The sequence below is a fragment of the Vicugna pacos genome, chromosome 8 (genome assembly GCF_048564905.1).
Source record: "Vicugna pacos chromosome 8, VicPac4, whole genome shotgun sequence".
In the NCBI taxonomy this organism is placed as follows: Eukaryota; Metazoa; Chordata; class Mammalia; order Artiodactyla; family Camelidae; genus Vicugna; species Vicugna pacos.
The window spans coordinates 19,238,663-19,265,198 of NC_132994.1; the positions used below are offsets into that span (position 1 = coordinate 19,238,663).

Here is a 26,536-nt window from a genome sequence, read left to right on the forward strand (position 1 = left end):
AGAGAAAAAAGGACAGAACTGGATTCTGAAGTCTTAAAGGAAGAGCAAAGACTTAGGAACACAGGGAGGAATTGGGGTGGTGCAGAGAATGAAAAGAAAGGAAAGAACTCTAGCTGGGATGACGAGGGTTAATCAGATTGGGCAAGTTTTATTTTGTTATGTAAAACAGAAAATTTTATTTTTGAAAGGTAGCAGAATATACCACCCCAAAATATGCCTCTTTGGTATAAGGAGTATTTTAAACTGATTATTTTTGAGAAAGAGCAGGCTCAGAAGAAGCTCTGAAAACGGAGTAGAGGTTACCCTTTTGTAAGGAAAATTTACATTGTGTCTCCCTCTCTGTCCCTGGAAGAGAAGGTTGATTAACTTGCAAGAGAATCTCAATGGAGAAGGCACTGACACCTGTGCAAAACCTCCATTTCCCCTTCAGCTTTCTTTTGTTTTTAGTTGAAGATGGTATTTAAGGTGGTGGCTTTTGGAGTTACTCCATTTACTGAGGTATTCGTCTTAACATGGCTTGTTTTTCTTTTGTTCATCTATTACAAGGGGTTTCAGGCAAGAACTAATAAGGTGGAGGGAAAATTATTTTTCCTCCCCTACATTTTGCTGTTAAAACTAAGAATCTAAAGTGAATTGAGGTCTTAGTATCTGATTTTATCAGCCCTTTATGAAAAGTGAAATTTGGAGGGTATGGGGGAGGAAGTGGAGGATATTGAAAATAAAACTAGATAGTATCTTTTAAACTGTTCTGTGATGCTGTTTTCTGAAAAGTAAATTGATAACCTGATTGGCCCAGATATGCATCCAAAACCAAACCCTAGTGTTATGCTTCACTCACTCTCTTTGTGTTGAATCTTCAAATTGTCTAACACTTGACACGTTTACCATACCACAGCTCTGCAAAAGCTGGTGTTTGTGTGATAGTCCTCACAATGAAAAGGCTTCTGAAGCAGGTACTGTCATTCCCATCTTGTAGAACCCAAGTTTGTGTGCCTGGCGCACAGTGAACAAACCAAAATGGAGTTTGGAGCAGAGACAGGTTTATCACAGGGCCAAGCAAGGAGAACAGACCGCTCATGCTCAAAAGACTCAAAACACCCTGATGGCTTTCAGGGAGGAGTTTTTAAAGACAACATTTGGGGTGAGGGCTGCTGGGTGTAGGGCTTTCTTCTGATTGGTTGGTGGTGGCGTAACTGGGTGGTTGGTGTTCCAGGAATCTCAGTCTTCAACCTTCTGGTTCTGGCCAGTCTGGGCTCTCAGCAGCTGGTTACTGACTTCCACCTGTGTGGGAGCCTTAGTTCCCAGAGAACGGCTCAAAGATCTGTATCAGATTATTATGTGTATCTTTTGAGGAGGAACTAGGACTCTGTTTTATTACTGCTTTTCCTTTGTTTCTGCATTCCCTCACTCCCCTAATTAGTAACTGAATCTACAGTTTGGAACTCAGAGAAGGTCTAGGAGGCTGAAGCCTCTTTCCTACAAACAAGATAACGGGAGACACAGCGAGGCTTTTGTACCAGGAGGGCCCCACGGGAACTTGCTTAGTTTCAACCTGAGAACAGAGTTCTGGAAGCACTAGGAACCCCTTTGGTTGCTCAGCCTCCAGGCTCATCAGTCAAGTTCTGGATACAACAGTCCTGTAGAGCTCTCATTTCTCTCCTCTCCACAGATGGGGACATTTTGCTTTTCTTTCATTTTAAAAGTCACCACCGGCTAGTCTGCTCCTTGGGGCCCTTCTCCCCTTAAGTCTGACTCAGTAGGGTTTGTTACTGAGACTGGAAAGAAGGGGACAGGGCATGGCCATTCAAAGAATGACACAGCAATTAACACCAAGATGGAGACAAATTCAACTCCCAGTAGGGCTTGAGGCCCAGGATGGAGGAGATTTGACTTCTAGTAGACCTTGAGCGTCATTATACACTCTTTGTAATTTACTAACATGGTGAATGACACTCCCACAGGTGCCATGACAGTTCCGAGGCTGCCCATAAAAGGTCCAAAAGTGGGCAGTGGCCCAATTCCTGGGAATTGCCACCCATTCCCCAAAGTAGTTGAAATAATCCTCCCACTTGTTAGTATATGAAGTTACCAGGCCCATGAAAACTAACAACCCCCACACCTCCTGGCCGTCTCCCTTCTGAGACGGCCTGTACTCTGTCTATGGAGTAACTACTTTTACTTTAAACTAAGCACCCAACCCCCACACGTTGTAGCCTTTCTCTTGCCTTCTGTAACAGCCTGCACTCTGTGTAAGGAGTATGTATCTCTGAATAAATCTACCTTTACTCAGCTGTGGCTCGCTCTTGACTTCTTTCCTGCATGCAGTCAAGGACCCACACTTGGAGGGGCACATCCCACAGGGACTCAACAGAGAGCTGAGACACGACCATCCTCTAGCCCCACATTTTTCCTGTGTCATAACCTCTCCTTTCTTGGTTAAAAACAAACTAAAAATCTACTCTGACAATTTGATTGTGGGCACATGTTAAACTTTATTACAGTCTTGCTACAGGAGCTAAGACCTTAAGTAAGCCAATTAAGATCTCTCCCATCAGAGACATTAACAGAGGAAAAGAGTATTGAGGGGTGCAGAATTTGCCGCCCTAGAATGTATCTCTTTGGAATATTAAGCTGGTTATTTTCTAAGAAACAGCAGACATGTGAAAAACTCTAAATCAAGTAGAAGTTACCCTTTCTGTAAGGAACATTCACATTTATAAAGGAAATGTCCATTGGTGTCTCCCTGCGGTAAACCTTTCTTTGCTCCAAACCCCAACAGTTCGGTATCTTTGGCCTCACTGCGTCGGGTACACGATCTTGTGTTGGGCAACAACACCACAATCCTTGACCTATTTAGTTCCTGTTTTGTTTAGATAGTCACCAGAAGCCCACTGAAGGATAGATCTCTCTCCATTATCATTTGCACCCTGGAGGGGACTATAGTTTTTGAGCATTTACTGTGTGTTGACCCCTGTATTGGACACTTAACATACATCAGCTCTTCACAACAGCCCTGGCAGTGCCATAGATTATTTGTACCAATTTTATGGATAAAGAGAGCTGAGATCACAGAGAAACTGAGCCATTTCCTTAAACTCTCGGTTCTTTCAACTACATTACAAGTTCTTATCTGTGGACCTAAAAAATGTTGCCTACCATTTCAGTAAACAAAAAATGTTGCAGCCATTAAGCCATCAGCCACTGCAGCTGCCCCCGAAGGTGAGCCCTGAGGGGATTCAGGATGAAGAAAAACAGGATCCTGGCCCTAGGTAGTTAAGATTCACATCAAAAGAGTAATTTCAATAAGCTCAGACTCTTGCATCTTCCTGTACATAGAAAAGCACTAAAATCATTGACTTGAGATGTCTGTTTTTTTGTGATTAGCAGTAATCTTTTGATGTTTGACTACATGTATTTTACATTTTTTAAAACTCCTTTATACCTTGGCTCCTCCCTTACCTCTTTGGAACAGCCCTTCAGAGCGATCTGAGAGGCTGTCTCCTGGGCTATAGTTCTCAGTAAGGCCATCAAGTAAAACAATTCTCAACTTTTAGATTGTGCGTTTTTTTCAGTTGACATATCTTTTTGACATAGTCTTTTTTTTTTATTATATTGATGAAAGGGAATCTTTCTACATTTTCATTAATTTCTTGATTTGAATACTTTGAAATCCAATTTAGAGTTTCTGAAAGTTTCATTGACTTATTCAAGGCTACTTACCTAGAAAGGGGAAGAATTCTGATTCAGGTCCAGGTCTTTTGACTCTGAAACTGGGATTGTTTTCACTACACTCAAAAGGAATCAGGCTGTCTTGTGTCCTACAAGGCCTTATTTCCCTACCGTTTGAAATCAGGGACATGCTTCTTAGAACCTCAGTGTATTACTTTACTGTTGTCAAATGCAAGTTCCAGTGCCTGACACACAGTGAGGCCAACAAACCAAAATGCCAGAGTTTAGACCAGAGAATAGTTTATTCCAAGCAAGGAGCAAGCTCTTGTTTTAAAAAAATCCTGAATTCCCCTGCTGGTTTTTGGGGGAGAGTTTTAGGGCTGCAGACTGTATGACTTTCTTCTGATTGGTTGGTGGTAAGGTAACAGGGTGGTGTTCCAGGAATTTTGTGCTCAGCCTGAAGTTACCATCTTCCACCTGAATGGGGACTTTAGTTCCAAAAGAACTCAAAGATACTGTTCCTTCTGGAGGAACCAGGACCTTACCACAAAGTTGCACTGTTTTTTCTTGACTGCTCCTTCTTTGTTTCTGCATTCCCTCCCTTCCCTGATTAGCAACTGTTTGAATCTGCCCTTTTTGGAACTCAGGGAAAGTCTAGGAGGCTGAAGCCCCTTTTCTACAAACAAGAAACTGGGGATGCAGAGAGGCTTTTGTACGCAGGAGGGCCCCACAGGGTCCTGCTCAGTTTTAAGACCATGTACTTTAAGATAATTTTTCTTCAGCATTAAAAACTTTTCTTATTTTTTAAAATGATTTTTTTCATGATCATAGAAGTAATACACGATTATTGTTCAATATTTTGAATATGAACAAAATGCAAACCTTCCATAGTTCTGCTCAGAAATGGCCATGATTAACATTTTAATGTATTTACCTTTGTTACTCCAAAAGGAAAAGGGAAAAGAGCCCAGTTCTTTTCATACCCAAAAGATAAGAATACAGACCAGAAATGATGCATTGTGTAGCAGAAGATTTTAAAGGATTTATTTAGAAAAGGGAAAGTATACCTCCAAGAACGGGAGGCGGGCTGACCCAAGGGAGGAAAAAAGCAGCGGTCTTTGCCCTTTTTTTTTTATACTCTCACTTAGAGGGGGTCTTTTGATTGATTGACAGCTTATGCCCCTGGAATGCTTAGTCACGTTTGTCCCCTTTGTGCATATCCTTACCCATGATGCACATAGAAAAACCCATGGTAGGGGGAGCTAAACTGCAATGTTAATTATATTGCAGTGAGCACTGGGTCACGTCCAATTGAGTCCTTGCTGCTGTGCAGTTGCGGCTGTTGGGTTCTAACCGGTTTCTTGCTGGCACTCATTTAGAAGAAGTAAAGTCCCTTTGTGCTGGAGGTGACATAATGCCATCTTCCAGACCATCCTCCCTCTCCTCCACCTACCTGCCCGGTGCCCCGACTTATCTGTCTGACACCTTGGGCCTTTGTTTCCAAAGCATAGGTATTTTAACAGGGTTGAAATTCTATTGTTTATACTTTTTTAGACAAAAAATATCTGCCATCAGCTAACTGGTTTACTTATTTTGCAACTAGCAGTGCTATTATGACTTGTATTGTTAAAAAAGAAATGACGGTCCCAAAATGGAGTCATTTCTACTAAGCCACATGTCATTAAACCAAGACTTACTACCTAACCTAATTGCAGTTACAACCTCCTCTGGGAATGTATCCTTAACTGGCTAGTCTGGAATATTCTGGTCAGTGCCGATGAGGTATTCTGCCACATAGCTCCCTGCCATCCCAGGAGGTAGATTATCTAAAACTGAAACCATCCACTCTTTTCCCCTCTTCTGCCTCTAAATCCTTCCATTTTGTACAACTCCTTGCAACTCCTTTCTGTTTGCTAGGTGGGATCCATGAATCATTCAATAAAGCCAATTAGATCCTTAAAATTAACTCTGGTGAATTTGGGGGGGTTTTTTTCCGTTTGAATTGACAAATTTTAGGTCGTCTTCCTAGAGTATAATTCAAAGTGAAAGACACCTTGGAAAGCCATATATGGACTTTATTGTAATCATTTTATGAATTACTTTGAGTATTTCATGAGTTTTTTTTGTTTTTTATTAAAAAAAAATGCCATAGTTTTCCTGTTGTCCCCCAACCCCACCCCCGGATTTCCCCTTTGGGACCGTTAATAAGAAAGATGATACTAATTTCCCCATGGGGATGCAGCTGGCTGGTATTAATGTTCAGAGATGTTGGTGATTATTAGGGACACAAGTTTAAACTCTGGTTACCTAAACAGCAAAAGTCAGCCAGGAAGGAGCTCTTTGTAGTTTGTACGCCACACCTCACTGCATCGCAGGTCGAATAGCTTTGCTTTTGTCTACCATCTGCTGGCCAGCTGAGACATGCAGAGAGAAACTGCCTCTTCATTTTTTTCTTTTTCAGTTTCTGCTGTATTTAAGATAGTCTTTCCTGCTCATTCTGTTTGAACACTTTCCTAAGACTCTATTCCAGAAAAAAAATATCATGGACAGATAGCAAGTGAGTTTATTTGAAACCCCGTGGAGTGCTTACAGTACTGGGGTAGTGGGGTTCTTCCACCAGATGACTTGTACGTACCTCATTTTAAAAGTTTTTTCCCTGTTAATAAGCAAAGAAGCATTTTCTAAATACAGTACTCAATAGTCATTTGCAACATTATTAAAACCATTTTTACTGTGGTTTTTTAAAAAATCATGTCTTTTCTTGGAGACCTAATTTGCTACCATAGCTTTGAATTATCTGTGACATCTCCCCTGAAATTACAGCCCATTGGTATTAGGGATGAGGAAAAGGAAACCTGTGCTTTTGCTTTATTTGCATGGATTGCATTTCTCTGGGTTTTTTTTTTTTTTCATAATAAAGGTGCTTTTAGAATTAGCACCAAAAATTACAATGCTCCTATTCCTTACTCCTTAGCTCTAGTGAACCTGAGTTTGACAAGGAATCTTTCATTTGCTAAACTTAGCTTTGAAGGAAACACCTGCAACTAAGATAAAACTGTTGTTCATGGGTGAAAGAACAGGTATTTCATGATGCTCCAGCAGAGAGCCCTGCACAGCTGCGTCTTCTCCTTCCCGCCTTCTGAGTCCTCTCCTTATTGCTCTGCTGGGCACTGTCCCTCTGCCAGTCTGTCTATGCCTTTTTTCTTTCTTATGTCCCTACATCCTGTCACCCCAATCTGTCATTCTCTGGACCCCTTCTAGCCACTTGCTGATGGCGGAAACTTAGCTACGAACCAGCCAGAATAGAACAGAAAAACTCTACCTTCCGAGCAGTTTCAGTTTCTGTTCGTTGGGAAAATGCAAAATGACACAAAATTACTCTGAGTTCAGTACTTTTAAACAAGCTTGTATTTTATTTATCACTATAGCATCCACAAACTTCCAAAAAAAAAAAGTTCATAGACATGTGAAGCATTCTAGTCTACAGTCGATGCTCAGGGCACAGAGGAATAGCGTAATTGTGCAGCCACAGAGCATTTAGGTAATATTATTCACGTCTCTAGAACAAAAGTTACTTCCTGGTTACTATCTGGTTGATGAAGGTGGAGCACTCCGGAGTGAGCTATCCACAGGCCGGAGGCAGAGAGAACTGGGCAGCAGCCAAAGGGACTTGGGTAATAATAGAAGTGGGAAGCAAAGAGAAATAGCTTGTAGGAATGGAATTCTCCACAGTGGTGGAGGGGGGTTAGCATGGAAGAGGCCAGGTCTCAATTGCTCTACTGTAGTTGTCCATTCAGGGAAGGGCCTTAGTTTTTTGACTCTCAGTTTGGGAACTAGAAGGATCCCCGTTGCCCCAGCAGCTTAATAGTACAGATGGAGAAATCAGGGTGGTCAAGGTCTCAGGTAGTTGGATGGTAATGAAAGTCCCCTTTCATCCCCTCCTCCTCCACCCTGAGTGCAGTGGCTAGATCAGCTCCCTTTCACTGGCAAGGGCCTTGTCCACCTGGTTCTTGGGAGAGTCAAAATAGCACAAAAGGGCCAAACTCATGGATTCTTGATTCTTGCATGAAACCAATGTCCTCTGAATCAAAAAAGGACCCCATAGAAGTTAAATGAGTCACTCAGTTCCAAGTTAATTATTTATACTAGTCAAGGACAGCGTCTATAGTAAAAGATGATCCTCTAGAGACTGCAGCCCCCAGCACCCCGACTCCTAACACAACACAACGTACAAAAACATCCAAGGGATGCCAGTGAAAAGTGCTCTGGTAGACACAGCAGAAAGCCTGGGTCAAATGAGAGAAAGATTCAAGAACTTCCTCAGAATTTCCCCATGTTTTGTAAAATCTTAAAATTAACACAGAAGGAAAATCTTTTAGATTAGAAAGAAAATCCTCAGGTGTCTCTGATCTGGCCAGTAGGTTCCCTCTAGCAGTGCTTACAAATTGCAGGTCATAATCCATTAATGGATTGTGAGATCTTTAAAAGAGGAAAGGAAAGAGAAAAATACTAGTGTGCATTACATGTAGAAAGGATAGTACTTCATGAGATTTTTTTTTAAAGTAATATTTTCAAGTACGAGTGTGTGACAGTTTGCAGTGTGAATTGTATTTATTGTGACTCACAACAAAAACTTTAAAATGGATTTCATAAAGGGTTAACTCCTACAGTTCTGTCCTAGGGAAGTTTTAAGCATCCTGTTCAAACTTTGCTTTGGGTAGAAGCTCACATCATCATTTTACTTTTTAAGATGGTTTATTTTTTCAAGATTGAATACTGAGGATCAGACCTAGCTCAGCTTTACCTGTAGATCATTTATTGAAACTAAAAATGTATTCTATAAAGAAAGGCTAATGACTGGTATCTACTAGATTAGTCTTAAAGATCTTATTTCGGATTCTGTTTTTTATTTATTTACTTTTATTTAGTTATTTTTTAAAATAATTTTACTTATTTTATATATAATATAAATTTAAATTTATTTGTTTTCATGAAATTGAATTGTTCCTTGGAATTACATGATACCAGTTGAAGTATCTTTGAAATGATGACAGGGACCATTAAAGCCCATATTTTCACTTTACCATGTCTATTATAAAAAAACATTGCAAAGATACTAACAGGACAACTGAAATAAGATCACTGCCTGAACTTAACTTGCATTTTTGATAAAAGTAGATAGTCTGGAGGACCTGCCAGGCCAAATTTGGCACTTTTTAAAGTATCATCGAATCTTCCAAAATTCTAAACGAGCTTTTAAAAAGCTCTGCATTAGCCCTATTTTCTGCCGTCAGATTCTGCCCACATCTTCCACTGCTCCTCATATCAGCATATCAAGAGACCATGAACAACACCTACCTCGGGAGCACTCAGAGTTCCCTGGTACAAACAGATTGAAAAGAGGAGTAACACTAAAATAAGTTTTTGATTAAATCTAATTTGGGAAATGATATGGACTTCATACCTGGATTAAGTTAGAAAAGTATGAACATCAACATTTAAAACATCTTTTTACACTTGATCTTAGCCAAAAGGCCGAGAAGCGATTAAAACATCTTTTTAAGATAATCACTTCTTAATTATAAGGAAAGGCACTACTTCAATAAACAATTCTACTTTGATAGCCTACTTCTTATATTTACAGTGAATTAATAGTATAGTCAATACGGCCAGTGATTCGCTCTTGATGGAACAACTCAGCTTCTCAGATCTGTTTATGGGTCCCATGGTCCCTGCTGGCGGGTTTAAGACACTCTACGACTGTGGTTGTAAAAATTGACCTCTAGAGGGCCTATCCAACACTAGTTTATTTTCTATTATTTTTAGTATATGTGCTGCTAAAGTGAGCACTATTTTCTATTATTTTTAGATTTTAAAATCCTTCCATGTCTATTGTCTTTCAGCTATTTTACTAAGCACAAAGTCTGGCATATAACAAATGTCTTATCAATAACTGTTGAATGAAAGAAAATTATGTTTTAACTCAGAAAATGACTGACAAAAGAATGGGCTACCATTCCAGCTCTGCTGAGAATGAATCAAGGCTGGAGACAAGGGTCAGGACTGGGAGGCAGAGTCTTGAAACTTTATTGAGGAGTTGAACTGATATCTGTAGTGGAAACCTACTAAAGGTGTTAAGCAAGTAAGTGATGTGGTTAGAAAGTATGGTTTAGAAGGTCACTCTGGGTCTTGTGTGGAGGATGGAGCAGATGGATGGATGAGGCAGAGGGACACTGGTTAAGAGGTCACTGAGATCCAAATACAGGGAGACGGTGGTCTAAACTAGGAAAAATAGGAGAGGAGAGAAGACATTCAGTGACCTTTGTAAGGCTGAGCTACGGTGATTGCTTGGAGCTGTGAGCAGGAGGGAAGAGTCACGAATGAGGCCCAGGTTTCTGGCGGGGATGCTAGGGAGGATGGTCACACGATCACACAGAGAGGACTTAGCAAGAAGGATGCCAGTTCCATTTTGGACGTCTTAGATTTGAGCCTCCTCTCATTGAAGAGTCCAACAAAGGGGCAATTTTAAATATAGGTCTGAGGATTAAAATTGAAATGTGTATTTTTGAATTTTAATCCAGATCTGTGTTGTTTTCTACAAGTTATTGTTACAGATACTAAAAAATCAAGGTAAAGGTTGAATACACCTTAGATCAAAGGCTTGTTCTTTCTTGATTTTCTTAGAGTTTGATATACTGTTGCTTCGTTTATAGCCAAATAGGTATAAGTTATTTAAATTTTCTCCTGATATTTAAACACTGTTAATATTATTTTGGGAACTAGAGTTATTTAATGTATTAGGAAGGAAAAAGGAATGATCTTTGTTGACTTTCTTCTCCAAGTGAAGCACATTAGAAGACTGCTCCTATTGATTCTTGTGTAAGAAAAGGTATTTTAAATACCCCAGCATTTCAGCCTTCTTAAGCCCATGCAGCAGAAACTCTGAACTTCAACTCCCCCTCTTCCTATTCATGAAAGGAGGGCGTTTGAAGGGATATTTGGTGAGGCTGCTTAGAGCATAAGTTGATAGGGTAGGCTACTGGGTCAGACTCCAGGCCCTGTGTCTTACTAGTAATATGACCTTTTTGGGGGGGGGGATTTTTTTTTACTAATTTATTGGAGATCTTATATACATTACAAATATTTCCATCCCTTAGGGTGTCTAGTAATATGATCTTGACCAAGTTATTTCATCTCTTTGGCCTCAGCTGCCTCATGTAAAACAGGCATGATTAACAGTACCTACCTCTTGGGTTTATGAGGGAGGATAAGTTATGTGAAAACACTTAGGAGCAGTGCGTGGCATACTGAGCGCACTCAACATCTATTAGCATTAAATGATGCTGTTAAAGACAGTGTTTTCTTTCTCCTAAACTCAAAAAATTAAAAATCTTGGAAATACATTATTTTAGATCAAGTTTTCCAATCAGAAACAAGATTTCACATACAGGATATAGCATCTAACGCTGGCCCTTTCTGAGAACTCCAGCAGGTTGTGTAAAAGTCATCATAGAGTGAAATCTTACTAAGCAAGTAAGCCTGCAAAAATGGACAGTTAGGAAAAGAATTTTCAGACAGCTAGGAATCAGGGCCAGAGCAGCAAGAATTAATATCTTAAGTTTGCTGAAATAACAGTTTTATAGTCCAAATAGGCCCAAAATATACAGGGATAACAGGGCTTTAAAAAATGAGAGTAAAAATGTAAATCCAACTCAGAGTGATTTATCCTCATTTTTCCATAAAATGAGAGCTGGTTAATCAGGACAAACACGTTTGACCAAAAGAACCCAATAGGGCCAGTGAAGCCACTGTATGCGTGTCTGGTAGACAACCTGGCACACAGGAAAGACCAGGCTTCCTTTTCACCAGAGAGACCATTCTGCTTCCAGAAAGATTAGTTATGAATATGCCTGAAACTAAATGAGAGCCCTACCAAATCACGAGCTTATGACGTAGGCTTTTAAATCAGCAGTTAACATTCTTGAACGTGGTGGTTTAACAATGTTTATAAATGATGCACTGCTTAAAGGAAAACATAACACTGAATAAAATACTTGATGACAAATTACATCCAGTCTGTGTAAGTTGAACGCATACCATACTTTAATCAAGACAGTTCAGCCATTTTTCTCAAGTGTGTTTCAAACAGTTAGCATATAACCCGTATATAACAATATTGCTGTGTTTTAGGTCATTTTATATTGAAGGGTCCAAAATATGTCATGTTCACAAAATATCACTGTCCATGAATGTCAACCAGTTTTTGATTTATAGTCCTTCAGAAACACGCTACCCTGGTCATACACACTAATCTAATCTACATCACTGAAAATAACCAAAGATGACAGTTCACAGAGTCTCACCCCCATATAGAAGTTCTAATTGCCCTAGAAACCTGCGGGTCAAGTTCTCAACCTTTGAAAATAAGCAGAAATGTTCCAGAGCAGTCACTGTAGCCATGTATTTGGGCTTTGTATTTATACAATATTTTGTATATTTATATATATTTATAGCATTAGATTTGAGACCTGAAGGTGGCCACACATGTTGCAGGAAGCTAAGTTCCATGTCAAAAATAAAACGCAAAAGGAACCGAAGAGGTTTTGTAATTCCGATAGCACAGATTTCAGAAATTGAGCACTTAGACATAACTCCTACATCTCTCTTTAACTGAGAGGTCATTGCCATGCTTACAGCTTTGAGGCAGTAGTCTATATATCAATGTGTGATTAATCAGAGTGCATTTACTACCATGAACTTGGGTCCCAGACCATAGCATGAACTTTGCCCTCCCCCCAAAGAATCATTTGCTCTTGAATTAATAGGCTTTTAAGGCACATTGGAACAAAAACCCATCATAGACCCAGCTTAAAAATGGAAGCTCCACCTGCTTACAATAATATATCTACCTAAGTAATGGGTGATGTACCAGACAGGCAAATGCCTCTATTTTGATGATAAACTCGTTTTAGAAAAGTGATTCTTTATTTGCTTATTCAGAAAGAAACATTGTGTAAAAAGTATCAAAAGAATTAGGTTTATAAGAACAACCTACAGTTACCATGTCGGCAAAGGTCCAACAGGTTATATAGGTCTAGAAATTAGGAAAAAGACTTCCCTGGAGCCCTGGGTTCCTACTCAGCCGTGTTTTTGAGTAGGAATCATGGGGAAGGGAGTCAGGGCACCTTCGTGATTTTTAGAAATTTCTTTCCAAAATGCATAGACCCTTGGGAGGGCTCATACGTTAAACCCCAATTAGCTACCATCTTAAATTGCAGTTACCAGCCTCAAAAGGATAGGATTTGGGGAGGTGGAAAGAAGCCACAGAGAGCAGTGGGATTGTTTCAAAAACAAGTTGCTTTAGGAACTTGATACATTTTTGCTAGGATCAGCTTTGATACCCCTGTGAGGCTCTACTTAAAAAAATTTTTTTTCCCTAATACCTGCCAACATGCTTTAGGGCACTAACCTTTGGGATGAACCTAGAATTATCTGCTTGGAATGGTTTGGGATGAGGGTAGACATAAAATCTCTTAACTTGCTGTTGGTCTAAAGTAAACATAAGTGGAGGAACTTCAGAGAAACAGACACAGAGCTAAGTGTAACACCTCCCCCAGCCATCCTTTCCCACTGACCTTTAGGGGTTTTCAGGATGGCTTTTTAGCCATGCAGAGTATGCCGCTAACAAGATAAGCTCTAGTTCAATCACAAAGTGGGAAGAGGCAGAGGCCACAAGGCACACTGTCACTGACAAAGAGACTCAGAGGTGACAAATGCACCCACCAGGACTCAGCTCTATGGTGGTGGAGATATGAGATGCAGCCTGTAGTCGTGGGGCAATGAAAAAAACTGGTCCTAAACAAACATTCTAAATGTTGCACACGAAGAGGCCCATTATCAGGGGCCAAACACACATAATTGTAAGGGATATATTTTTAAACCTGCAGTTGCCAATCACCTACATTGGGGAGACCATGTGGCCTCTGGTGTGACATCAGCCTGGGCGGCAGGTACAGAAAAGCTTCCAGAAACCCTGCAATTTAGCGACACTCTGATTTCTCTCCAGTGATCGGCACCATTTTGGAAATCTGGTCCCAAAGGTTCTAAAGAACAGTAACGCAGTAAAAAGAAATAACCTTTTTGTATAAAATGATGAGACAGGTGTGTTGAGGTAAAGAGCTCTGTAAAAAATGTTGAGTAGGGAAGCACTGCCATGGCTGGAGAAATTTGGAGATAAGTTTGGTGCTAATACTATTCTACAAAATTTCTGTTTATTCCATTTATAAACAGGGGACAGTTCTTATTGCTCCTGGAGCTTTCCGCCCCAATCTGAAAAATGTTCCTCCACTGAAAAATGATTTTTCTCAACAATTGGTAGCAAAGATTCCCAAATTTATAAAAAGTCACTGCCAATGCATCACTTTCTGATGAATTTCCAACTGCCCTATAGCTATGGACTCAGTATGCATGTCCTAGACATCAAGTACAGAAAAAAGCTTAGAAAAGTTGTTTTTATCAAAGTGTAGTTCAATGAGGAAAAAAAACATGAAAAAGTGCAAAATATATACAGTTCCTGGCAGTTCTCACACAGGATTTTTCTGACTGCAGACCATAAAAGTTTACATTTGTGTAATGAAATTACAGTGGATTTCACTCCATTGTTAATATACAAGTTTTTGCTTCAAAGTGCTTACTTTATTTAAAAAAGAGGATCAAGAGGGTGGCAGGATTTTTTTTTTTTTACAACAAATATCTGTCATATGTCCCAATCTCCTTCTTTCTCTTCCTTTAGTGCAACACAGCGCAGCAGCCTCATTGAAACGTCTAATTTCAAAAGATGTTCCTGAAACCTCACCTACAGCAGCACCCTAGGCGTCCCATTGGGGGTGGCTCCTTTTTTCTTCTGTAGCCGATTCTGAACCTTTCGTGATTTCACCACTTTCATTCTCACCTCAAAAACTTCATGGATGGCCTTCCGGAAACAATGAAAATTATAGTCAATAAGCCCTAGAGAAGGAAATAAAAATATTTAGAAATATCACCTTAATTTTTTTTTGGTCAGCCATAGCGAGGATACGCCAGTAGGGGGCAGTAGAGGAATGGGCTTAACATAAGGTCCACAGATTTCCCTAGGTCTGCAGCTGGGCGTCAGGAACTGCAGTAAACCTCTAGCAATTACAGGCAAAGTTTCATAAATATACATTTTTACCAAAGAAAGGTTCCAGAGTATATACATTTTCAAAGGTGTCTATGACCCAAAAGATATGAAGAGCAAATTGAACTGCCCTTTTAAAATCATTTAGAATTAAAGATTTCTTACAATTAAGATATGTCTTCAGTGAATTATTATTTTTCCCCAAAAGGCAGTATTAAATTGACTCTGAATGGAGGCAGATCCTGACTTGGAGTGTAGCTGAGATCTCAAAGTCATGGACTCAATCAATCTTTACTGAATAGATATTCAGGAAATATTTAAGCCACTGTCTTATGGGAAAAACAAAGTCCTCGATTTTAGAGTGCTTATTGTCACCTCAGGTCAACTCTGAGGTCAGGAATCCAACAACCAATGACACTCTCAGTTTGTTAACATTAAGTAAATTTTAATGGAGAATTAGTAGGGGAGAATCTTGTGTTTTCAGAAATTAAACAGTGGTACAAAAATAGAATAAATGATAATCCAAGCCTTGAGTGCCTTTCTCATCATCACCACTAGTTTGTAAAGGTGTTGAGAGCAGCTTTAAGTTTATATCAGTTAGATAAGGTGATGGTCCATTCGTTATCTTTAAACTTATAAAAATAATTACCCCAAAAATTATTTCCCTCCACTCAGGTGATTCCAGAGTCCCAGTTAAAAAAAAAAAAGAATTGGGATTCCAGCCAAGAAGAGAAATTCTTCAAAGCAGTCATAAAACTAACTGCAAGTGCAGTGGAGGGAACACCAGCGCAGCTTCCAGGAGCAGGAAACAGTCTGCATGGCGCCCTCTGCTGCTTCTGCAGTGATAGTGACCACAGTCAACAGGGAGAAGGGAATAAGAAATAAGCCAGTCCAGGTATGAGCATCTCTTCTCTGCCTGAGGCTTTCTTTGGCACCAGAGAGCTTCCTCCACCACACAGACAGGTACCAGGCTATGGGCATAAAAGTTTCTGACAGCACTCCTCACACAGTGGGGCGTGGGAGTCGGTGGACAAATGCAGTCTTGCAAGCTCAACTAGGGTGATGCTGAGTTTCTTGTGTGCAGCTTCTCAGAGACTCCCCCAGCAGGATGGCTTTTCTACCTTCCTTGCTAATTTCCCCAGTTCCTCACTTTTATTTCTTGGACCCATCTTCCAAATAAAGCATGCAATTAAAAAAAAAAGAAACAAGGAGCAAAGAAATGATTTTATGTAGTGGGAGTTTGGATAAGAGATTCAAGAACAACCTCAGATTTTTCTGCTTATGTGTGCAATCAAGTACCTTAAGAAGAAAGCTTAGCTAAATAGGCCTTTGGCTCAATGAGGACTCAACTTGGGAAATTTCAGAGACAGCCTACTGATGACTCCTAACAAATCTTAACTTACTCGTCTTTGCACATTTAAAATGTAAGAGTAATCTTGTTTCCTTTGGAGTTTTGAAAGTGAAAATTCACAACTGAGGTGTTAAAAGGACGTAAGCGTGCCTACAAAGAGTTTGCTGTTTATTCCATCTTTCATAAAAGGCAGTTGAAAATACAAGTACAGAGACATGACTAGAATAAGCATGACCTTCAGCATCACACACAGTCCTTCTCTGGCTCAGTGGTTCTCAATCGTAGCTGCACATTAAAAGCATCCAGGGAGCTTTTTAAAAATTAACAAGCCCCAAGCCCCAAGCCCCTCTCCCAAGAACCTATTCTAATTGTTTGGTGGCGGGCTCAGATGTCCCTATTTTTTAGCCACCTCCCTCCCCAAGGTGCCTGTGATGTGCAGTAAAGGCCAAGAATCCCACCTCTGCTTTTACTCCTTTATGCCAAAGCAGTCTCAGAAATCACCCACAAAAACACAGGAGACCAACAGGAGGAAAGGCTAACCAGTAAGTGTTGATTATCAGCACCAACAGCCCTCAACACTTGAGATTAAAGCAACAAAACAGATCGAACTACTCCCTGTGTATGCAAAGCATTTAAGTTCTTTTTAAAGCTCAGGGGGCCAACTCACCCCATTTGCCTGGGACTTCCCCAGTTTGGGCACTGGAGGTCCCCTCTGTCCCAGGCAAATGGAGACAGTTGGTCACCCTAAAAAGCAAACAAGTTTAACATGATGGGGTTAAACCTTGTCTACCTATTTATTTATATCTCTTAGTTATAACATTAAAATGAATACCCAGGTTCCTAGTTAGTTTATAAATTCTACAAAATCTGCCCATCCTCAGAGATGATCCTACCAAGGTGATTTAGCAATAATTTAACAGAGACCCACATGATAAATTTCCTGCTTAAATTTACTCCTGCCACCGTAGATGGATGTGAAAATTAGTGGGCAAAAGAGTGAGGAGAAAGAAGATTTACATAGTTTGAAAGTATCTATTCACTACGAAGGGAAAGATCGGAACTTTCCAGGGGAAAGACGTGGTAGACACTACCTTAACTAAATCAGTGTCAGCATCATTGTAATAAGACCTCATGGACCTCTTGATATAACACACTGAGAAGGACAGATCATCATTCTGGGGTGGCATTCTTGCCAAATTGCATGATCTGATTCCAACTGTGTGGAAACATCAGACAAACTCAGTTTGGGGGACACTGTCCAAAATACCTGATGAACACACTTCAAAACTGTCAAGGTCATGAAAGACTGTCCCCAATTAGAGAAGACTAGGAGAAATAACAACTAAACCAATTTGGGATCCTGGAACAGAAAAAAAGGTATTTTTGGAAAAACTGGTGAAATTAGAATATGGTCTGTAAGCTTCATTAATAAGTGTTCTACCAATGTTAGCCCCTAGTTTTGGTAACTGTACTACAGTATGTAAGATGTTACCAGTTGGGGAAACTGGATGAGGAGTATATATAAACTCTATACTATTTTTGCAACTTTTCTGTTAAGTCTAAAATTAATTCAAAATAAACAAGCTCTCAAAGCTGATTCTAATGTACCCTAAATTTTAGGACCTGTTACCACCCTCGAAGGTTTGGGGATTATAGTTGTACTATATGCATTACTTTTATTTTTCTTAGGTCTAAAATCAACATGAAATATTAATCCCCAAATATAAATTCTGGAAATATTTTTAACCAAGGGAGTATATGTATAATGATTTACAACACAGTCCACACAACTGTTTCTATATAGGGAGAAGCCTAGAAATCTTTAGCCCCGACTGTCAGACACTGGTGGTGTGACCTTGGGAGAAAGTCACTTCTATTTCCTGGGTTCGGGTAAAGTCATCTGTAATTGAGAGGGTGAAACAAGGGATGGTCCTGTCCAGCTTCAAAATTCCATGAACTTATTAATATCTGTCCTGACTTTCAGCAAAATGAAAATAAGAAGTAAAAGGTTAACACTACTTAATTAAAAGTTTTGAGGGCAAAGGACACAAAAGGCAATTTGGTTGGTCAGAGTCAGTAAATACAGAAAAAATACACAACTTCATTAAAAAGCAGAAAAAAGGTAAATTTGTTTTCAATTATCATTTTAATGCTAATGTCCAATATTAATAAGAATATAGCAAAATGGACACATGTATATTCTCAGTAGAATAAAACCATAAAATCGTTCTGAACGACATTTTGGTAATATGCATTAGAAGCCACCAAAATGCATTGAACTAAGTAATTCCATTTGTTGAAGTTTTTCCTGAGGAAATAACCAAAGATGTACACAAATATTTAGTGCAAAGAAGGTCATTATAGATTATTAACAGCATCAAAATCTAGAAACAACACACATTTCTAACAATAGAAGAAACTAATTAAAATGATGTGGTTAAAAAAATTAGTGAATTGGAAAAACGTCTATAATAATTTAAGTGAAAGTTATAAAGTAGTATTTATCATATAATCTCATATAGAAAGAGATCTAGAGAGCCATGAAAAAGACTAAGAGATATGTGAGTGAGACACTTATCAATAATTATGTCTTGTTGCTTATTATTTTTAAACTTCGTAAATAAAAGCTATTACTTTTGTAACAAAAAGAAATAGTAAAAAATCTCAATTATGCTTTCATGCTCAATGAATTAAGAAAGTGTTCATAATATAAATAAGTGAAAACAGTAGAATAAAAAACTACATAGCGGGGTGGGTACAGCTCAGTGGTAGAGTTGATGCTTTCCATGCACGAGGTCCTGGGTTCAATCCCCAGTACCTTCTCTAAAAAAATAAATAAATAAACCTAATTACCTCCCCTCCCTGCCAAAATAAAAATAAATAATATAATTTTTTAAAACTATATAGACAATATAGCACCACTTTTGTTGGAAGGAAGGAGAGGAGGGATGAAGGGAGGAGGAGGAGAGGGGGAGGGAGGGAGAAAAGGAAGGAGATAAAAAATCCCAGAATGATTTAACATGGGGCTTAGCTCTAGATGGTGAAACTGAGCGATTTTATTTTGTTCTTTATACTTTCCTAAGTTTTCAAAGTATTTTTATAGGGAACTTGTATTGCTTATAAGGAAAAAAAAGCTATTCCAGAAAAATATTACTACTGCCACTTTATTGGGAATTCAGGGTAAATCATCCCCTAATTACTAGCAAAAATCCCTAGCTACATCATTAAGCTGGTATTTCCCAGTTTAGATAGTAAGGGGAATATAAGTATCTTTATGAGGTTAATTGCTTTTGTTTTAAAATAAAACTAAATTTGGCAATGTTATTAAGTATATTCGTGTCTTCCCTTTTTGGGAATCACGATGCCATCTCTGTGGGTTTAGGACTAAAGAATGTACAAGGGCTGAACAGAAGTGAAATACTGTCTAGCTTTAAGGGTGTATGAGCTTCCTCCTTTCTATGGGAGGACAAGTGGTCACAAGGTCCCTAAGACCTTCTAGAGGTGTGGACCGAGAGGGAGGGCTTGGCCCCAAGGGAAGACACATTACAGCCTGGCAACAGCGCCCCAGCTAGCTTTGCTCCCAAAGAAGCAAGGGCCCCTGGGAGGATGGTCTGGCTCCATTTTCACCTCACGGCCACTGCATCACTAGAGGGCAGGCTGGCTCACGGATCCCAAAATCCCAAGTGATGTGGGCAGGAGCCAAGGGGGCCCGTGACTAAAGTCTGGAAGCCTCCAGAGGCACGTTGTCCACCCACACTCAACAAACAGGAAAGGCAGTATTCATCTGAATTACAATGCTTCATTGAAATCACACAAAAAAATTACCTTTTCTTTCAAAGCTTTCCTCTCTGACAAAGCAAACAAGAGCCAGGAACTTTGTCACCTCTTTTAAATAAAGAACGGTTGTATTATTCAGCTTTATAATGGCTGTTGATTCCTTGTCATAGGGGGTTCCTGCTCCATCTTCTTTGAGACTAAATGGGGACAGAAACCAAAACATATCTGAACCATTAAGAACTGCAATTTGTAACCCAGCGACGGAGACCGGCTTTCACATGGAGAATGATAATCACAGTGATAAATGGTTCATACTGTTAGTGCCTTTTGGCTAAAGTGCTCAGAGACACCCAATCACAAGAATATACACAGTGTACGACAGTCACCGCCTATGGACACAGCTGGGCCACTCTCCAGGCACCTGAGGAACACAGGTGAGGGATGGAGGTTCAGTCTTCTTCCCTCCATGGCCCACAAAGGCTTCCTGCTTCCTTGGGACAGAATAATCAGGCTGTCGAAAGCACAGCCCCATAAAAGACCAAGAAGGGGTGAAGAACTGATCCAAAATAAAGCAGCCTGAAGAGACATGGCAGCCAAATGCTGGACTAAATCCTGGGTCACGGGAAAAACTACTATTGAAGAGAATTAGGACCACTGGTAAAATTTGAAAAGGGACTCTATATGAAATACTAGAGTAATGTAGCCCTGTGAAATACGCTTACTTTGAAAATTACACTGTGGTCCTATAAGAAAATGTCCTTGTTATTGAGAGACAGATGCTCAAGTAGCTAGGATCAAAGAATCATGATGCTGGCAACTTACTCCCAAATGATCCACTAAAAGCAAACACCTACAGTCCTCCCTCAGTGTGGGGGGCTGGGGGGGCGGTTCCAGGACCCTGCCAGCAGATACCAAAATTCTCAGATGCTAAAAATGGCATGGTATTTGCATATAACCTATGGACATCCTCTCGTGTACTTTTTTTTTTAATTGAAGTATGGTCAGTTCATAATGTTGTGTTAGTTTCTGGTGTACAGCATAGTGATATCGTTATACATATATATACTTTTCATTATAAGCTTTTACCAAGATACTGAATGTAGTTCCCTATGGTGTACAGTAGGACCTTGTTGTTTTCCTCCCATATACTTTTAATGATCTTTTAATTACTTATAATGCCTAATACAATGCAAATGCTATGTAAGTAGTTGCCAGAGTACAACCAATTCAAATTTGCTTTTTGGAACTTTTTGGAATTTTTCTTCTGAATATTTTAAATCTGCTGATTGGTTGAATCTGCAGGTGTGGAACCCACACAGAGGGCCGACTGTATTAGAAAAAGAAAGAAAGAGCAAATATGGCAAATTAATAAAAATGGGTGAATCCCAATGAAGGGTATATAGGAGTTCACTGTACTATTCTTGCACATTTTCTACAGATTTGAAATTTTTCCAAAAAAAAGTTTAAAAATATTGGTCTATTTAAGAAAAGGTGTGGCCTACAAACTCAGATGACTTGGGTTTGAATCCCAGCTCTCTTATTTCCTGTATAATCTTGGGCAAATTGAGTAACTTCTTAAAGCCTCAGTTTCCTCATCTATATAATAACCATGATTACCTCAAAGTTTCCTAACCCAATGAACCCAATGAAATTATACATTTATAGCACTAAGCACAGTGCTGAGCACATATAGAATGTTAACTGCTATTCTCATTATTAATATGGCCTAATGGTCAAAACTGGGTGCTCGGAAGACACTGATGTAATCAGAGTTCTGTATCCTATCTTCATAAGCAAAGGAGTACGCCCTGTACCTTCTCCTTTATCCGAAACTGTGTATACGGTTTCAGAATCTCAGCTGTGATTCCTGAGCAGCCTGAGGAGGCACCAGGTCACCTGCTTCTAGGGGTCGCTGGCCTTCTCAGAGCAGCCTGGAACCAGTAGCAAGACCTCCCAGGACAGGGCCCCCTGCCTGCTTCCTGGCCTGCAGCAAGCATCCTGGCCAGCCCACCCTCTGCCGGTGACATGGGCTGGCTCATTGCCACTCCTGCAAACAGTCTCAAGAAACCCCAGAACCCACGCCCCATTTGTGACCCAGACTGGTTCTTACTGAACTGGGTGGGTTCCCAGGAACGCTGCACTCCACCATGGAAAAACAATCTGATTGCCAGGCCCTGCTCCCTCCTCCTCCCGGCCTTTCCCTCCCCATGCTTGTTTTAGCTGGATAAAAGTAACTCTGATTAACATCATTTATACCAGCAACTTACCACTTATATCTAATTACCATGTGGCAAAACAATGATCATGCATATCATTGAATATGTGCCAGATCAATTGTGTTGTTCATTGTATTTGAGTACGACAGCCATCCAGACTGTAATCAGGGTACTTTCAGCTTCCAAGACTATTTCAAGGTCATCTACTTATAGTTTAAAAACAAGAGAATACTGCAGGGCAGCAATCTTGGGAAATAAGGTCTCTTTCTAAAGCCGTATGGCAGTGTTTAATAGTAGTAGTAGTAATAGTAGTAATAGTCGTAGTCGTAGTCATAATAATAATAATAAATAATTAATAATAATAATAATGGCAGCTACTTTTATCCAGGGTCCACAGGGGAAGCCTAATGATATTTCATCCTCACTACAGGTAGTGAGGTAAGAATCACTTTCCCTATTTCACAATGCAAGGGACTGTGTGCATGCACGTGTGTAACAGTTAGAAGTCTGAACTCTGAGAAATGGTAAGACAAACTCTGCCAGAAGCCAGACACAGTGAGTAAAGAGGAAAGTGAAGAAAAGCTTTACCTCATGAACAACTGTATGAGATATGAAATCCAATATAAACAGCAGCAACAACCTGATGTCTTATTAAGACAGACATACTAGTTCACATTCACTCTGTAGACATCCATTCAAGAAGATTCACAATTATGTGAAATACTTTCTGTCTCTGGTAACAAATTCAATTTTCCTCATTCCTTGTTTGTTTTATTTTAAATGTATAAGAAGTTCTGTTTTCTAAGAATGTAAGACCATAATAATAAGCAGGTAATGTTGTCTGCTTAATTTTATAGTTTTCTGCTGCCCACAATAGAAGACAATCAAAAGTATATTGGAGAAAAAACTTGGCAGTTACTTTCCGTCACAAAGAAGATAGTAGAACCGTGGTTAACATGAGATACTTATGCAGAATTCAAGGATTCTAGTAGTCTCCCCCAACTATATGTGACATTATGATATGATGACAGATTTTTTAATAGAGGAACCAAAACTCAGACTTGAATTCAAATCCTAGTTCCATTCCTTATTGGTAGTGTGAGCAGGGGTTCAAAACTTAACCACTCTGAACCGGTTTCCCCACCCGTAAAAAGGGGATAGTAATTCTTACCTCGTAGAATAGTGGAGAATTCAATGCTATAATGTAGACAGTGAAATTATTAACGTAATACCAGGTATTTACTCAATAATTTTTGTTATATTATTGCTTACCAAATGGTATATTTGTTTATAGAGCTCAGAACCAAAGTATTAAGGTCAAATAAGTAAATGTAAAATGTCTCAAACGTTATGAAAGAGAAGTATGGCTCGACATAGCCTTTCAGCATGTTTTACTCACCCATAAATACAAGAAATGTCAATGACCACATCGATCATATCACAGCAGAGTTCATAGGTTTGCATATCCACTGGGGTACTATCAGTTGCAATGTAAATTTTACTGACCACATCAAAGAGAAACGCCTTTTCAATTCCAGAATTCTGAAACAAAAAGAAGATGCCATAAAGTGACAGCTGCTTTCAGAGCATGTCATGGTTACATAAAATTATATGCCATCCTCAGTGTAAAAGATAAATAAGCCAAAGTTTAGGCGGTTCCATTTTATTGCAGTCTAAACCCCATGGTCATAAACTTCTTTTTTTATTTTTTGGGGGAGGGAGGTAATTAGGTTTATTTATTTATTTTTAATGGAGGTACTGGGGATTGAACCCAGGACCTCATGCATGCTAGGCATGCACTCTACCACTGAGCTATTCCCTCTTCCCATTAACTTCTTTATAACAGACTTGCACAAGAAATGAAAACTGGAATTATCACAAATTATTTATTTTTGGTAAATAAATTAGGCAGTGTTTCCTGACTCCTAGAGATGTTACCTGCAGTGAGGAAAAAGGAAAAGTAAAAATACAAATTTTACTAATTTTAAGTGAAAAAACAGATATTTAAAAAATCTAAACAAACTCAAAATTGTGCAGCGAAAATCAGTGTGAATACAACCAAAGGTCTGCCTTAATTCTACTCTCTGGAGCCTGCCTTGAGCTGCTGGTTTCTAGGACTCACTCAGCCAGCACATTATTCATAGTGTTAAACTTATTTTTAAAAATTCAACAGTATATATTTTATTAGCCAAAACCAACTTTTATGCTCTCTACCTCTGGTAGGACTCTATTAAAATTGAATGACTGCCTACCACTTGAATAAACATTCCGATTATACCAGTGAAATACAGGAATTGTTTTGGGAGTAAAATTTTAAAGGACCTAAAAGCAATATGTAGGCCCAGTCTTCAAAAGTAGTATTTCAGTGACCTTGAAATGTTGTGAGAACAAGCAGCAATAAGATTGTTTTCACTCTTGCAATGTTATTCTTAAATTCTGCAAATGACTCTAACAGGAGGATATTATTTACTCACTGAGATAAAGATGTTTAGTAAATTCTCCAGGGTGGGGAGTTGTGGAATCAGTTTCTGAACCACTTTGCTAAAAGCTTCAAATATTGAGTGATCATATATGCTTGTCAGATAAAAGCTGAAAGACAAAACAATATTTCGTCATGTTTTACCTTTGAGGAATAGACTGTTTAGACTGCCATAACCCTAGTACCATCCGTCCTGAATTTACTACAGTTCTCATGCACACATGCTAGCCCCCTTCAGAATTCCAAACAACCTCGGTTAAAAAAAGGGAACATTTAATAAGCCATTCCTCCCCAACTCCCCAAAAGCAAGAACTGTGCCCATTCTCATCTGCTGACTGGCTGGACCAACAGACTTAAAAATGCAGGAGTATGTACTCACATCAGCTGATTCTGCAAGAGAATCCACACCAGATTGTCTTTACACATCTCAGGTTAGTAACAGTTATCTTATTGATATGGAAGCACCTACTCTTCCAATTTGCAAAATGAATGATGCATGTACATACTATTCCACAAAAAATAACAGAGAAGTGGTTTTCCTTTGTGATTATTTCTAATTGAATTATTTTCAGAGTAGTCCTTTACTTATGATTAGATACTATCACATTTATCAAGAACTGTAATTTGTCAAGAACTTCAGCATCAATTAACTTCCAGGATTAAGTACATAAGTTTTATGTTATGTGTTTTTCATAAGGGGAAAGAATCTTAGTTTTGATCTTCAGTCAGAAAAAAATTTTTTAAACCTCACCACTTTCCCCAAGGAGTAGAGTTGGCATGTACAAAAGTTGCTTTTGCCAAATACTATCCCATGTCCTCAGCACAAAGCAGGGTACACAGGTAAGGTACTGCCCATACTAAAGCACTGTGGGTGACTTTGGACTCCTGTGATCCCTGAGGGGTTTCTGTTCTCACCTGAGGTGAATTTTTTCTAATCCAGCATCTGCAAGGTCATCATTTGCCCTCTGGTGAATATCTCTTTGGGTTTCAATTTTGTGGTCATCGGAAAGACCATCCACTTTATGAATAAACACCTCGAAGTTGATGTCGGTGTTCACTTTGTAGGCCCTGGTCACCGTGAGGTGGAGCCTGGCCAGGGCTTCCATGTAATCATCCTAGGAACAGAGAACACTCCTGTCAGGGGGGCTGTTCTGCTTCCTGAACCCTTCCAAGCTGCCTTCCACAGTCTTTGTCTCCCAGATTTACTGAGGTACAATTGACAAAGAAACATCGCATGTAATAAGGTGTGCAAGGCAATGTTCTGATATACATACCTGCTGTGAAATGATCTCCCCAGTCAAGCTACTTAACCAACCCATCACCTCACCTCACAGGTACTTTTTTTTCCTCTTCTACATAAACTTTTTCTTTTTTTTGGTGAATTTGCTATACTTTTTTAATGTATTTTTTTAAGTTGAAGTTTATAATGTTGTATCAATTTCTGGTGTACAGCATAATGCTTCAGTCATACATGAACATACATCCACATTCACTCTTAATCTGGAAACCATATGGGTACAACCCCTCCCAAATATTTTACAAAAGCCCAAATGAAAGCTCGTTCATAGCATTCAAGATTGAAAACTTAAGTTTTGTTAACAAAAAAAAAAAAAGGAAAAAGAAAGGCCAGAAAAATACAGTTACTATTTAGCTTGATGACAGTCATAAAGCTCAGAGCTGTAGTTTTACAAATTGAAAATGACCCCAGCACCACCCAGGACCTTCCCTGGGATGCTGTTCCTCCAGGATTGAGTCTCTTGGTGAACTGTAATGAAAAATTAGAGATAAAGCAGGATATAAGTCACTGGGAGGGTGGGGAAGGAGGCAGGAAGAGAACTTTAGAACCACTAGTCTAGAGCAGAGATCAGCAAACCGCAGCCTTCGGGCCA

At 39.4% G+C, this 26,536-nt stretch overlaps 1 protein-coding gene across 11 annotated transcripts in view; it reads right to left on the minus strand.

Moving 5' to 3' along the window:
- Positions 1–11,750: 11,750 nt before the first annotated feature.
- The window catches only part of RRAGD (Ras related GTP binding D), a 48,698-nt gene continuing 33,912 nt past the window's right edge, over positions 11,751–26,536 (minus strand). For all 11 annotated transcript variants that reach the window (XM_072965623.1, XM_072965618.1, XM_072965622.1 and 8 more), the window contains 5 exons: positions 25,563–25,762; positions 24,643–24,757; positions 23,568–23,710; positions 20,001–20,149; positions 11,751–14,676 (listed from right to left, as the gene is read on the minus strand). In XM_072965623.1, the coding sequence (XP_072821724.1) occupies positions 14,525–14,676; positions 20,001–20,149; positions 23,568–23,710; positions 24,643–24,757; positions 25,563–25,762 (759 nt within the window). In that variant the 3' untranslated portion in view covers positions 11,751–14,524. The remainder of the gene's footprint in view (positions 14,677–20,000; positions 20,150–23,567; positions 23,711–24,642; positions 24,758–25,562; positions 25,763–26,536) is intronic.